The 12,852-nt window shown below is 42.4% G+C and overlaps 1 protein-coding gene across 3 annotated transcripts in view; it reads left to right on the top strand.

Moving 5' to 3' along the window:
* The first annotated feature begins 2,868 nt into the window (after positions 1–2,868).
* The window catches only part of Agk (acylglycerol kinase), a 72,495-nt gene continuing 62,511 nt past the window's right edge, over positions 2,869–12,852 (top strand). The window contains exons 1-2 of one of the 3 annotated variants that reach the window (XM_011241458.2): positions 2,869–3,323; positions 7,286–7,392. In XM_011241458.2, coding sequence (XP_011239760.1) covers positions 7,292–7,392 — 101 coding nt within the window. In that variant the 5' untranslated portion in view covers positions 2,869–3,323; positions 7,286–7,291. The remainder of the gene's footprint in view (positions 3,324–7,285; positions 7,393–12,852) is intronic. The other 2 variants (XM_006506571.3, NM_023538.2) reach the window with 2 other exon arrangements.

The following is a 12,852-nucleotide window of genomic DNA, read 5'->3' on the forward strand; positions in this document are numbered from 1 at the left end:
CCAACCCAAATCTAAGAAGGTCATCCATCACATGGCATCTGAAACCTATGGAAGAGATTTCTCTGTGGTGCTGTTTCCTGCCTACTTGACATCTTAAATGGTGTACTGGCTAGTTTTCTGTCAATTTGACACAGCTGGAGTTATCACAGAGAAAGGAGCTTCGGTTGAGGAAATGCCTCCATGAGATCTAACTGTAAGGCATTTTTCTCAATTAGTGATCAAGGGGGAAAGGCCCCTTGTGGGTGGGACCATCCCTGGGCTGGTAGTCTTGGGTTCTATAAGAGAGCAGGCTGAGCAAGCCAATAAAGAACATTCCTCCATGGCCTCTGCATCAGCTCCTGCTTCCTAACCTGCTTGAGTTCCAGTCCTGACTTCCTTTGGTGATGAACAGCAGTATGGAAGTGTAAGCTGAATAAACCCTTGCCTCTCCAACTTGCTTCTTGGTCATGATGTTTGTGCAGGAATAGAAACCCTGACTAAGACAAATTGGTAACCAGCAGAGTGGAATATTCCTGTGACAACCTAACCATGTTTTGGGGAGGACTGTGGAAGGACTTTGGAACTTTGGGCCAGAAGATCCATTTGCTGTTAAAAACTCTGTGAGATATTGTGTAGGAGCTTGGAAGATAATGTTGAGAGCAGTGCAGAAAATGGAGGCCTGGCTTGTGAAATTTCAGAGGGAAAATTAAAGACTCTTTTCAGGGCCATTGCTGTTTTGATTGTGAAGATTCTGTAGTTCTGGTTAGCTGGGGCTGAAGAATCAGCTGTGATTAACAATATACCAGAACAACTAAAGCAAAAACTTTGCATTTCTGGGACTATTGATGCTGGTTAGCTGGAGCTAAGAAATTAGCAGTGATTAAGAAGAGACCAGCATCATTGAGGTGACATCTTCTGGGAAGTGTTTTTGAGAGCACAGAGGCTGTATTCCAGAGATGGCCAAGGTTGTACCTTGTGCTGTGGCTGGACTTGGTAATGTGTAAGATTCACCCAGGTGGTACTGGTTTTGAAGGCATGAAGAGGTCATGCAGAGCAGCTGAGGCTCAGCACAGTGAGAGGCCATGGAAGGCCATTGGTGAAGGTGCAGCCTCAGCTGCAATTGATTTTCCAGGACAGAAGGGGTCATGTAAAGGAGTTGAGGCTTGGCACCATGAAGAGAGCCTATGAGAGGCTGTTGGTGAAGCATAGTTACAGCGAAAGACTACAGTGTTTGGAGATGCCAGTACCATGAGATGACCACCAAGAACAGCAGCAACAGTGGAGTACAGGCAGCTGGAGCCTAGAAGACAAAATGAGTGCTACAAAGGACAGGGCTGGAGAAGTGACCCAAGCCCTTGGAGGAGCCCAGAAGATTGTGAGTTTGATCCCAGACATTGGACAGTTGGAGTTTAATTTTTGCTTTTGATTGTGACTGTGCCCTGATGTTTTTCCCTCTTGAAGTAAGAAACTATTTTTAGTGGAGCCCACAGTTAAGAGACTTTTAATTGTAAAAAGGCTTTGGGTTTTAAAAGAGATGGATATTTTAAGAATATGTAGAGACTGTGGGACTTTTAAAGTTATTTAGATCTTGGGGATGAATAAGAATGTAAGGGTTGAGGCTTACTAGTGATGTGTTTGTGTGTCAAGTTGACAAGGGGTCAATTGTACTGGCTAGTTTTGTGTCAACTTGACACAGTTGGAATTATCACAGAGAAAGGAGCTTCAGTTGGGGAAATGCCTCCATGAGATTTTTCTCAACTAGTGATCAAGGGGGAAAGGCCCCTTGTGGGTGGGACCATCACTGGGCTGGTAGTCTTGGGTTCTATAAGAGAGCAGGCTGAGCAAGCCAGGGGAAGCAAACCAGTAAGGAACATCTCTCCATGGCTTCTGCATCAGCACCTGCTTTCTAACCTGTCTGAGTTCCAGTCCTGACTTCCTTTGATGATGAACAGCAATATGGAAGTGTAAGCTGAATAAACCCTTTCCTCCCCAACTGCTTCTTGGTCATGTTTGTTCGGGAATAGAAACCCTGACTAAGACAAATGGGCTCATGGCTTTATTTTATTTTCTGATTCATAAGTGTCCAACTAACCTATTCTACGGTGGAACGTGTCATTCAGGGCAACTTGAATCTGTGTTCCAAAACCATTGCCATTCATACTTGGCTCAGAATACATTTATTTCCTGTTTCCTAGGGAGACAGCAGTGAAGAAATGTCTATTTTCTCCAGATAGTGACAGGAACAGACCCCGAAGAAATGATTCCACTAAAGTCTAGATTTGTGGATCCATGAATTTGATTGGGGTAGTGAGGAATTACCTATAGGAACATGAGCAACTTAGAGGAGGCAATACCAGTGAAGAAGTTCCCTCAACACTCCTCAGCCCCTCTGGCCCAGTAACCTTTAATTGCTTGTACATCTTGTGGAAGATGGGAGTCCCTAGAGATCAAATATTAGTGGATCCAGTCTTGGGACATCTCAGGCGAGTTCCCATTTGAAGATGTTCCTACTGAAAAACTGTTCCCATTTAAGACAGCAATGTTGTGCCCTCAGGGCAGACTTCTAAGAGTCCTCTTTGCAGCAAAATCTGTTTTATTTTGTTGACATCTTCCTCGCAGTGAAAGGTGGCAAGATAAAAAGTTTTTGTAACTGCCTTGGTGTAAGGCAGCTAACAGGAAGCTTCTCTGCACCTGCCCTTCATCTTCAGCCCAGCGATCTTTATATTTTAACAAGACACATTTTTCTGTTGTCCAACACCCCTGTGGGCTCTCCTGCTGCATGGCTCCCTTTTCTCATAGCTCTTTCTGCCTCCAGCACACAGGCCTAAGGGTTCTGTGATTTTGTGCCTGATTTCCCCAGCCTCAGCCCCACTCCCACCCCACCCTGCTCTTCCGTGCATCCAGACCTGATCATCATCTTCCTGCTCTCTGGAGCTCAAACTTCCGCTCGTTAATTTAACACAGTGCCTCCTCATCTCCCGCCCTGTCGCTGGGTTTTGTTTTATTTTGTTTCATTTACCACTATGCCTTAGCCATTTAATTACTTTCTGATTTAGTTCCAAATCGTAAAACTGTTCTTATTATGTATTGTGAACTTTCCAGAAACGACTGGCTGGCGACAGATGGATAGATGAAAGATTGAATGAACAAGTAATGTGAGAGAAAGGGAAGGGAGGGCGGTGGCTGCTGCGAGCCCATCCCTAGGTCACGGGAGGGCTCGCCCCCGCCTGGCTCGCGCTGCTCCGCGTCGGAACCCGAGAGCAGAGGGAGCGGTTTCCCTGAAAAGAGAGGGAGAGTTTTGTGAGAGCACACAGGAAAGGCCGGGCGCTGAGCGGCGGGCAGCGGTGAGTTCGGGGAGCAAGCTAGGGCCGCGGGATGTGTGTTGTCAGGGTGTGGAGCGCAGCCGCTGGTGGCTGCGTTGAGCAGAGCGTCCGGGGAACCCGCCTGGCGTCCGGGGATCGGCCACGCGGTTGCTGACTGCGGTGGGGCGGGAGGAGGGGAGATTGGGCCGGGCCAGCATGGCGTGCACGCCCGTTGTCCCTGCGAGTCAGGTGTGCCGGTTCGAGTCCCAGAGCCGTCCCTAACCTGTGAACCCCTCAGCTACTTCCCACCTTGGGCTGTGGGGTACTCCGGAACAAAAAAACGGGGCCAGTAATATTTGAACCCTAAAGGGTGGGTCGGTTCATTCGTTCTATTTATTAGGTTCTGCAGATGTGGATGACTAGAATCTGTTCTAAAAAGCTCTTTAGTGAGAAAACCCCTACTTTTCTTGTCAGAAGAGGGTCAGAATTTGAGAGTTTTTGGGTTTGGGGAAAGCCTGTTTGGAAGGCAAAGATATGTTAATTTAGGCATAAAATTTGAGATTTTTAACTGACATTAGTGAGAATGAAAATTTTGGCTACTGAGAAGGGAATATACACTGAATGTATTACAGATTGTGAAGACAAATACAGATTTTATTCACAACTGCTTCACTGCAAAAATTAATGGTGTTTCCCTTTTTCTCTAGGGAAAATGTTAATTGACTTATCCAGGGTCTCACCATCTGTAAACGACAAAGCTAGGATTTCGTTAAGCACCTTGGCCAGTCCTCTTTGCACACTAGGCTGCCTGCATATTTCCCTCATCTTTTAATAATATAGAAAGCATTTAAGACAGGGTGGGCGTGGCTTTTTAAAAAGACAGTCCACTCAGAGTGTTGTCGACTGTCCGATATTCGTTCCATGCCCCTCTCTACTTGGGTGATGTTCCAGCCTTCCAGCAGGTGGAACAGTCTAGAGTCTCCTTAACTGCACACTGTTTCCCCACAAACCTACAATGTAAATCCAAAGCCTTGAAATCACTTAACAATCCGTTGCCCAAGCACAAAACCTGGCTCCGTTTCCTCGTCCTTCACCTCTTGCAATCAGTTGATCATCAAGCCCTGCCCATTTCTATTTCATAAAGACCTCCAAATCATTTGTTGACTCTTGTCTAGAATTTGTGGCAGTCACCCCTCGAATGGCTCCTTTTAGATTTACTTTCAGGTTCTGGCAGTCTGTTTTATATTCTGCACCTCAAATGTGATTGTTATTCATCTGCTAAAAAAAAAAAATCTCAAGTTTTAAACATAATATTGTTTTAAACATAATATCCAAAGACCTTAGTGCGGATTCAAAGCCTTTTCAAATCTTCCCCCTCCCCATGACCCCATCGTTCATCTTAAAACATTGATTTTTAATGTCTGGTGTGTTTGCAACCTCCATTGCAATTATGTTAGTAACTGCTAACTAAAAATCATATGACTACTCAGTTCAGGAACAAAGTAGGCTTTTGGGGAAGGAAGATGATGACCAAGAATATATATTTACAACAAATTTTGTGCATTTTAAATAAGGTTTAATAAAGACAGTAAGGGCTGGGAGTCACTGTTGTAGATGCTATCCTGTATGTATAATATCGATGGTGTTTAGGGCATGGTCATCCCCAAGTCGTACATTGGCAGTTGGGGAAACAGTAGAAGCAGGAAGTTGTTGCTAACCTGAAGCAGACTTCCTGTATAAGGCTCTTGTGTTAGAGCTACCTGTCAGATGCTTGTAGGAAAAGAAATAGTACTTTTATTTCTTAAGATGAAGGGACACAGAAGAACCCAAACAAACAGACCTTGCTGGTCTTTTAAGTCATAGCACCTTGTTCAGTCATGTTTCTGTAGAACTTACTGCTTTTCATCAAATTGACCACACACACAGGGATTTATTTCTGAAGGTTCTGTGTCATGAAAGCTCACATTGAATAGATGTATATGCTTTTTCCTTGTTAATATGTCTTTTGTTATAAGATTCTTAGTTTTAGTAATGGTTGAGAAGAGAAATTACTTCAGTCTACTACTTACCTGTGTTTTTCAAATCACACACACACACACACACACACACACACTGCCTTTGTATACTTATTAGTTCAGGTCGTTATAACTGGGATAGCTTAAATAACAAAGATTACTTTTTACAATGTGCAAACTGGAAGTATGAACCCACAATGGTTGTTGGCACTGGGCATGGTACCCTCTTCCTAGTTTGCAAATGGCTGTCTCATTGCTGTGTTTTCAGATGGTTTGGAGGTGGAAGGGATGTGAGGCTGTCTTCTTAGAGGGGTACTAGTCCATTCATGAGGACAGCATCCTTAGGACCCCATTATTTCTACATCCTAATACCATTTCAGTGGGAATAGGTATTCAGGCCATAGCATATACCTAACTCCTTTACTCTGACTTCTGACCTGCAGGACTCTGGCTCCTTCAGCTCCATCCCAGTTAGGCCTGTTTTTCTGAACTCAGGGTAGATCCTGTTCTCATTCCCCAACATGTATCTTATGGTGTTGCAGCTTTGCCTGTATGGTTGTATTGCAGTTAGGGATTTAAGATTTCTGAGCATTTGAGAGTGGGACTTACTCTTCTCTGCCCTAGCCCTTAACATAGAGTAGGTATTCATTAAAGGCCTCTTGAATGAATAAGTGATTAGGATCAGATGAGAGAGGTCAATTATGTGGACCTTTGGGAATTTTCTTTTTCTTTTTCTTTTGTATCAGCCTAGATGGCTTCATTGATGTTTGCAGTGTGGCTTTTTCTTCCTAGGAGAGGGATTTTAACCAAGGGAAGTTACAGAGAGAAATAATTTTTATCTGTTTAGATAATAATATATATATATATATATATATATATATATATATATATATATATAGTGAGAGGGAGAGAGAGTGCGCACAATTGTAAGATGTCATTTAGCACCCTACAACTTAGAGGATATTATGTAAAAGTTCTGCTTTTATTTATTGGTATTTTGGTTGGTTGTCTTCTTTGAATGTAATTGGGATAACACTAGTTTTAAATGCCTTTTACTCTGCTAATTTTATTTAACATTGTATTTGGTTGTTTTTTTCTATATCTATGAAAATTCTCAATTAAAAAATGAATTGCTACATGTCTCACTCACTTAATATATGTTTTTGGGATAGCTATTATGTGCCAGATCTTACTTGATGTATGGGTTCTAGTAGTGACCACAGTTCTGCATTCAGTGGACCTTACTCTAGTCAGAGAAGCTAAGTAACATATTAATATAAATATCATCAAATGGTGTCATACAAAAACAGAATAAACATATTACACTATTTTATTTTTTCATGAAGAACTAATTTATCTTCCTTACAGGAGTAGGTATGAGTATCTGTCTTGTATTTTGTTATTAGTGAATACGATAATTTAAAAATTAATTTTATATGTGAATAATAATAGCTCTTTGTAATTTGCACGCCTTTGATTAGTAAATTGAGTATGTTTTTTCTTAACTGAGCCACATGCATTGCTTTTTTTAAAGCATGTCCTCCACTGGTTTTCATACTAAAGACCTGGTGTTTTCTTCTGTCTTAATAAGCTGTTGCTGGTCTTTTGGGTTCCTTATATGTACTAGACAAATACTCAACAATGGTATAGTGGGACAGTCAGAAGACACACATCAGGGAAGCCTGGCTATTTACTTCCTCCTTTCTGCCCTCCTTCCTTCTCATATGGAGAGGGAAAGGTGGGTGGATACAGAAGGAGGAGAGCCAAGGTAGAAGTACATGAAAAAGAAGGAAGCAGAGATTGGTGAGTGGATCAGAAGATGCTGATGGTGACTAGACAGGAAAGGATGAGAAGAACCAGAGCAGAAGTAGCAAAGGGAAAACAAAAAAGGAAAAGGGAGGGGCGGGGAGACCTTAGAGGAGGACTGTAGGATGCTCTGTGATTATCTTGGATAACTTTGTTTTCTTTTTCTGCCTATTAAATCTATAGGAGAAGATGACTGCATTCTTTAAAACGCTTCGAAATCATTGGAAGAAAACTACAGCTGGGCTCTGTTTGCTGACATGGGGAGGTCACTGGCTCTACGGGAAGCACTGGTAAATACTGACAGCCCGACACCATCCGCATCCCACTATAGAAGGATCTGTAGGGCCAGGGTTGAAATCTTGCCCAGCTGCACTTCTCTATAAAATGCGGTGGTCAAACAAAGCCATTCAAATAAAAACAAAGGCAAAAGCTTCTTGTAACCTGCTCTATGTAGTTGACTACATATTGCACTTTATATGCACTTTATTGCTCACAGAACATATTTCACACTGTAGTGTGCAGTCTGATTGATTGTAGCTGTGTGGTTCTGTCCTTGCTAAGTATCTTCAGAGCTAAGTACCACATCCTTATAACCTATGTGCACTCAGCTTAGCATATGCAAGGTAAGAAAGAATATTAACCTTCCCTTCCTTCTACCCTGGACCCCCCGGGGAGCCTATGCTGTGTTTGCAGGGCCTCGAAGGCACACTGGTGCCAATGTGGAGACTCTAGCCCCTGCTGGGTGAAGATCCAAAGAGCTTACGTGTTCCTTTTTCAGTATGTTTCCAGAGGTCTTCTGATACTCCCTAAAGTCTTAAGACTTTTTAAAAGGCCCTTTAGTTCTCCAGCCTGAAATGTCCTCACTCTGAACAGGGTTTGAAGCAGCCTTTATGTTTGTTTCTGTATGTGGTATAACACAAAGGTATAGCCTCACTGTTTTGCATGTGGGTATGTGGGCTGCACTGTTTATAGAAAGGGTTTCTTTCTCTGCTGTATGGTCTCTGGGCTTTGTTGAAGGTATTTTGACCATATATGATGGAGCTTTATGTCTAGGCTGTCTGTCCTGTCCCTGTGGCCTGTGTATATCTATAGGCCAGAACCACATTATTTTGAAAACTATAGCGGTATAAGAAGTTGTAAAATTAGGAAGTGAGACTCTTCCAACTTTGTTCTTTTTCTAGATTATTTTGGCCATCCAGGGTATTTGAGATTTCTTATCAATTCTGAGATGGCTTTTTCCTATTTTTGCAAAAAGTGCCATTGAGATTTTGACAGGAATTACATGGAATTGTTAGTTTGCTTTGTTTTGTGGCCATTTTTAACAGTATTGTCTTCCAGTCCATGAACACAAGATGTCTTCTTGTTTGGTGGCTCTTAATGAACACATCTCTTATCTTACCTAAATTTATTTCTAAATATTTATTCTTTTTGATCTTCTTGTATAGTTGATTTCTTAATTTCTTTTATGTGTTGTTCAATCAGTGCATGGAAATGCAGCTTACTTTATTAATCTTTTTGGGTTTTTTTGGTCTGGCTTTGATGAGGTTGTTTTATGGTCCTAACATTTTTTTCTATGTGTTTGGGTGAAACCGTTCTGATGTTCTATATAAAAAGCTCATGACATCTGTAAAGACAGATAACTTTCTTCTTTTCCATTCATTTTAGATGCATTTTCTTTCTTTCTCCTCTTCTTTTTCCCTTCCTTTCTTTCTCCCTCAACCTTTAACTTGATCGTGTCTTGCTATGCTGCCCAGGCTGGCTATGAAACTAGGATCTTCCTACTTCGGCCTCCCAAGTGCTGGTATTATAGGTATGTGCCATCACTTGCTTGGCACTTGTATCTTATTTTTCTTCCATACGTTCTCTGACTCAATTACCCTTCTTGTACTGCCTGGCCTTGTAGTCTCTTGAGTCCTCCCCTTAGCACAATTGGAAACATTTCCTCTGATCCCTGCCTTCCAAACTTACACTTTTGCCCTCTGTCTCTCTTTGCCTCTCTCCTTCTTGTCCTCTGTGACCCCTTCCTTCCCTTTCTTCAAGCATGAGGAAAGAGTTCTCTGCCCGATGCCCTCGTCTCATATGTCATGCTCTCCCCTGAATGATCTCAGTTGTACATACTGTCTTCTGTCCAGTCCCAGGTTTTGGTCATCTCTATAAAAACCTCTTCTGAGCTATAGACCTAGGTGTATAGCTTGACGGAGATAGTCTCAGTGCCATAGTCTTGTGGCATTTGAACACTTGATCCCCAGTTGGTGGTACTGTTTGGGAGGTGTGGCCTTGCTGGAGGAAATCTGCCATTAAGGGTGGGTTTTGAGGTTTAAGAGACTCAGCATTTATTGTTTGCTCTCTCTGCTTCCTTCTTGTGGGTCAGGGTATGAGCCCCAGCTTCCTTCTTCTGCTACCGTGCCTTTGTTATGCCATTGTGGACGCTCAACCTCTGGAAGCATCAGCCCATATTAACTCTTCCTTCTATAAGATGCGTCAGTCGTGATGTTTTATCACAGCAATAGAAAGGTAGCCAATACAAGTACTTATCTTAGGGTGCTTCACAGGTATCTCTGACTCAGCATCCTAAAAACAAAAATCCTCCTGCTCAACCTGCTCCTCAGTTAGTGGACATGCTCACTGTCTATTTCGTTTCCCTAGATATTTGGACAGCCTCTCTTCCTCCTTACCCACGTTTCTTATGCCCTGTGCATGGATTTGAATGGTTTTAGTCTCCTCCTGTGTTCTGTTTCTTTTGTCTGTCCCCACTGTCTGTCTTCATCCACACTGCCCTCCCTTCCTGTGTGGATTATTACGAGCTTCCCAGCTTTTTGACTGTTCTGTTTTGTACACCATTGCCATGCTGCTGTTTTGCAAGTGAAGGTTGCTGTTGCTTTTTAGACTGAAATCCCAAATTCTTAGCAGCATGCTTGAATTTGGCCTCATCTGCATATATCGGTAACCTTCCCGTATCTTACATTTTTGCATATGGCCTTCAAGTCTACTTTTTTTTTTTTTTTTTTTTTTTGGTTTTTTGAGACAGGGTTTCTCTGTGTAGCTCTGGCTGTCCTGGAGCTCACTTTGTAGACCAGGCTGGCCTCGAACTCAAGTCTACTTAAGTGATGAAATTATTATGTTTCAGAATCCCTAGAAGGGCTTTGCATATGGCATCCTTTTCTGAGCAACTGAAGTTTCTCCAAGTCTCAAGTACTGTCTTTTCAAAGACATCTTCCCTCTCTAATTAGATTAGGCAGTCTTCCTGCATTTTCTCCATAATGCTATGAACTCTTCCTCTATAGAATACTCTGTTGTTGTGGGGCCAGTGAGGTGGCTCAGTGGCTAAAGTGCTTGCTGTGCAAACGTGAGGAACTGATTTGGGAACCTGAGCAGCCACATACAAGTTAGATATGGCAGTGTGCACCTTTGGAGTTGTGGAGACAGGACAATCCCTGGGCTTACTGGTATCCAACCTAGTCAAAACTGTGAGTTCCAGGTTCTCTGAGAGACCCTGTCTCCAGAAAAGGTATAGACTGATAGAGGAAGACATCCAACATCATCCTCTGCCCTTTGTGAGTACCTAAACAGGTGAGTACACTGACACACGCACGCTCATGCACACGTGTGCACGTATACACACAAAACCCCACTCATTGCTATTGTGATGGTTTGCTCTGCTTGTGTCTTCTCCTATCATAATACTATATAGCCTCTGTATTGCATGGCATTATCCTGAAGCCCCTGCACATAGAAGGACTCATGCACATGTGTTTATTGAGGAGGATGAAAGTATGGCACTAAGCAGCAGAGTAGCCACTGCGCTGGCCCCTTCTGACCTCACATCCAGGCTGTCAAATTCTAAACAAGTAGTGCACTCCATCTATAGGCAGCTTCCTCTTCCATGGCTCACAAATGTATCCTGAAATATTCCTGAATTTCTGGTAAATCCTCTGCCTTCTCTATACTCAGACAACCTTAGCTCTCATTTTAAAGAGAAAATTAAAAACTACAGACCGGTTATTCACACACAGACACTTTTGTGTTCTTTCCTTCAGTGGATGAGGCAGCCTTCCTGCTGCCCAGTGATGTCTCCTTTGTACCCAGCCCTCACCATCTGCGCCTTCATTTGAGTCCTTAATCATCAGCTTTTTCCTTGTTGATCAAAACCACTCCAAACTTAAACATGTCTTCTCTGAAGTGACAATTCTGTTTGTCTACTGCCCTCCCTGTCTTTTCATTTGTACCAGCTTTTAATGTTTTCCTCTTGACCTTTTCTGCCATTTTAGACTCAGGTTAGTGGAGTTTGGTTATAGGCCATCATTTGATTGAGCAGGCCTTTGACAAAGTCATGCCTAGCCTCTTAACCAAGTGAGTACTTTTCAACCTTTACCTGCTGCATTCCGCTGGCTGTCTTTGATCTTTTGTTGTTACCTTAGGCTGTCCTTTTGTTTTCTTTGTCTTTCATGCTGGTGTCTTACAGACTGCAGACTTACTTGATATGTTTTGTAAATGACGCCCAACTACAAGGCTATTTAGAGGTAAGAGAGAGAGATTCTGGGTGTGTTTCTTTAGACATTTATCTTCTCTTGACACTCCATGTAAATAGAAGAGGTGAGAGGGCACTCACAGCAGGTCTGCTTTAATTTTTATTTATCTGTCCCATTTTTATTGCCTCCTTTTATTAATCTTTTGACATCACCTATTTGTAGGCTTTTTTTTATTGTTTGTAGTAATTTATGGATTTCTTCTCTTTTGAGAGTTCCATATATTTTCTCCCTTCTCCCAAGTTTCAAAGAAGAAATTCATTTTTATTTTTTTAAGATTTCTCCTATATAATTTTCCTGCCGAAGGCTGCTGTAGTTGGCAGGAGCAGCAGGAATGGCTCTCAGCGCAGCTCTGGGAGAGCAATTGAAGAGGAGGAAATGACCCCGTGTGCTGAGAGTAAAGAGAGTTTAAGTATTGCTCGTTCCTCTCCAGCCGCTCTTACCGAGCCTTCTGGGATCCCCAGGGAAGATTATGTTCCAGGCTGCCTGTTCATCATGTCAGCGGTTTACCTGCAATAGCCTTTCTACTTTTCTAGCCTTTTAGTAGCAAAGAACCTGCTGATTAAAAAGTAGCAGAAGAAAGGAAGCAGCGTGGTGTGAAAGTTGTCACTGGAGTCAAATAGCAGTGAGACATCCTAGTGGTGTGACCTTGGGCTCTTGAAGCTTTACCTTCTTCAACTGTGGAACGGGCATAGTTCTATTTCATTGAGTCATTGAAAGATTGCTAAGATCACTGCAGAGGTCTAGCTTAGTGCGTTCTAGACATGCATTCAGTAAATGCTCTGAGTAATTTCATGTAGTAACTACTTAGTCCATGGAGAGTTAAAACAAAGTGCTTGCTGGTATCTGGACAATGAATGACATGGGATAGCCACTAGGGCAGGAAGACAAAGACCTGCCAAATGATTGAAGAAGATGTGAGCCCTATTCTATTTCTCCTTCCATATATAATGAGACAATTTGAAAAAGTCTAAGGTAGGGGCTGAAGAGATGGCTCTGTGGTTCTGAGTACTGGCTGCTCTTGCAGAGGACCTGAGATTGTTTTCCAGCACCTACATAGTCTCTCCAGGAGGAGCTGATACTTCCTTCTGGCCTCTGGGTACTATGAATATACGTGGCATAGGTACTTACACAGATACATAAGATAAACATAAAATAAACTTTAAGTTACATTCAGTGTTAACTTCAGAACAATAAGGCCCAAACCATTAAGAACATCAAGTC

The sequence above is a fragment of the Mus musculus genome, chromosome 6 (genome assembly GCF_000001635.26).
Source record: "Mus musculus strain C57BL/6J chromosome 6, GRCm38.p6 C57BL/6J".
Taxonomy (NCBI): domain Eukaryota; kingdom Metazoa; phylum Chordata; class Mammalia; order Rodentia; family Muridae; genus Mus; species Mus musculus.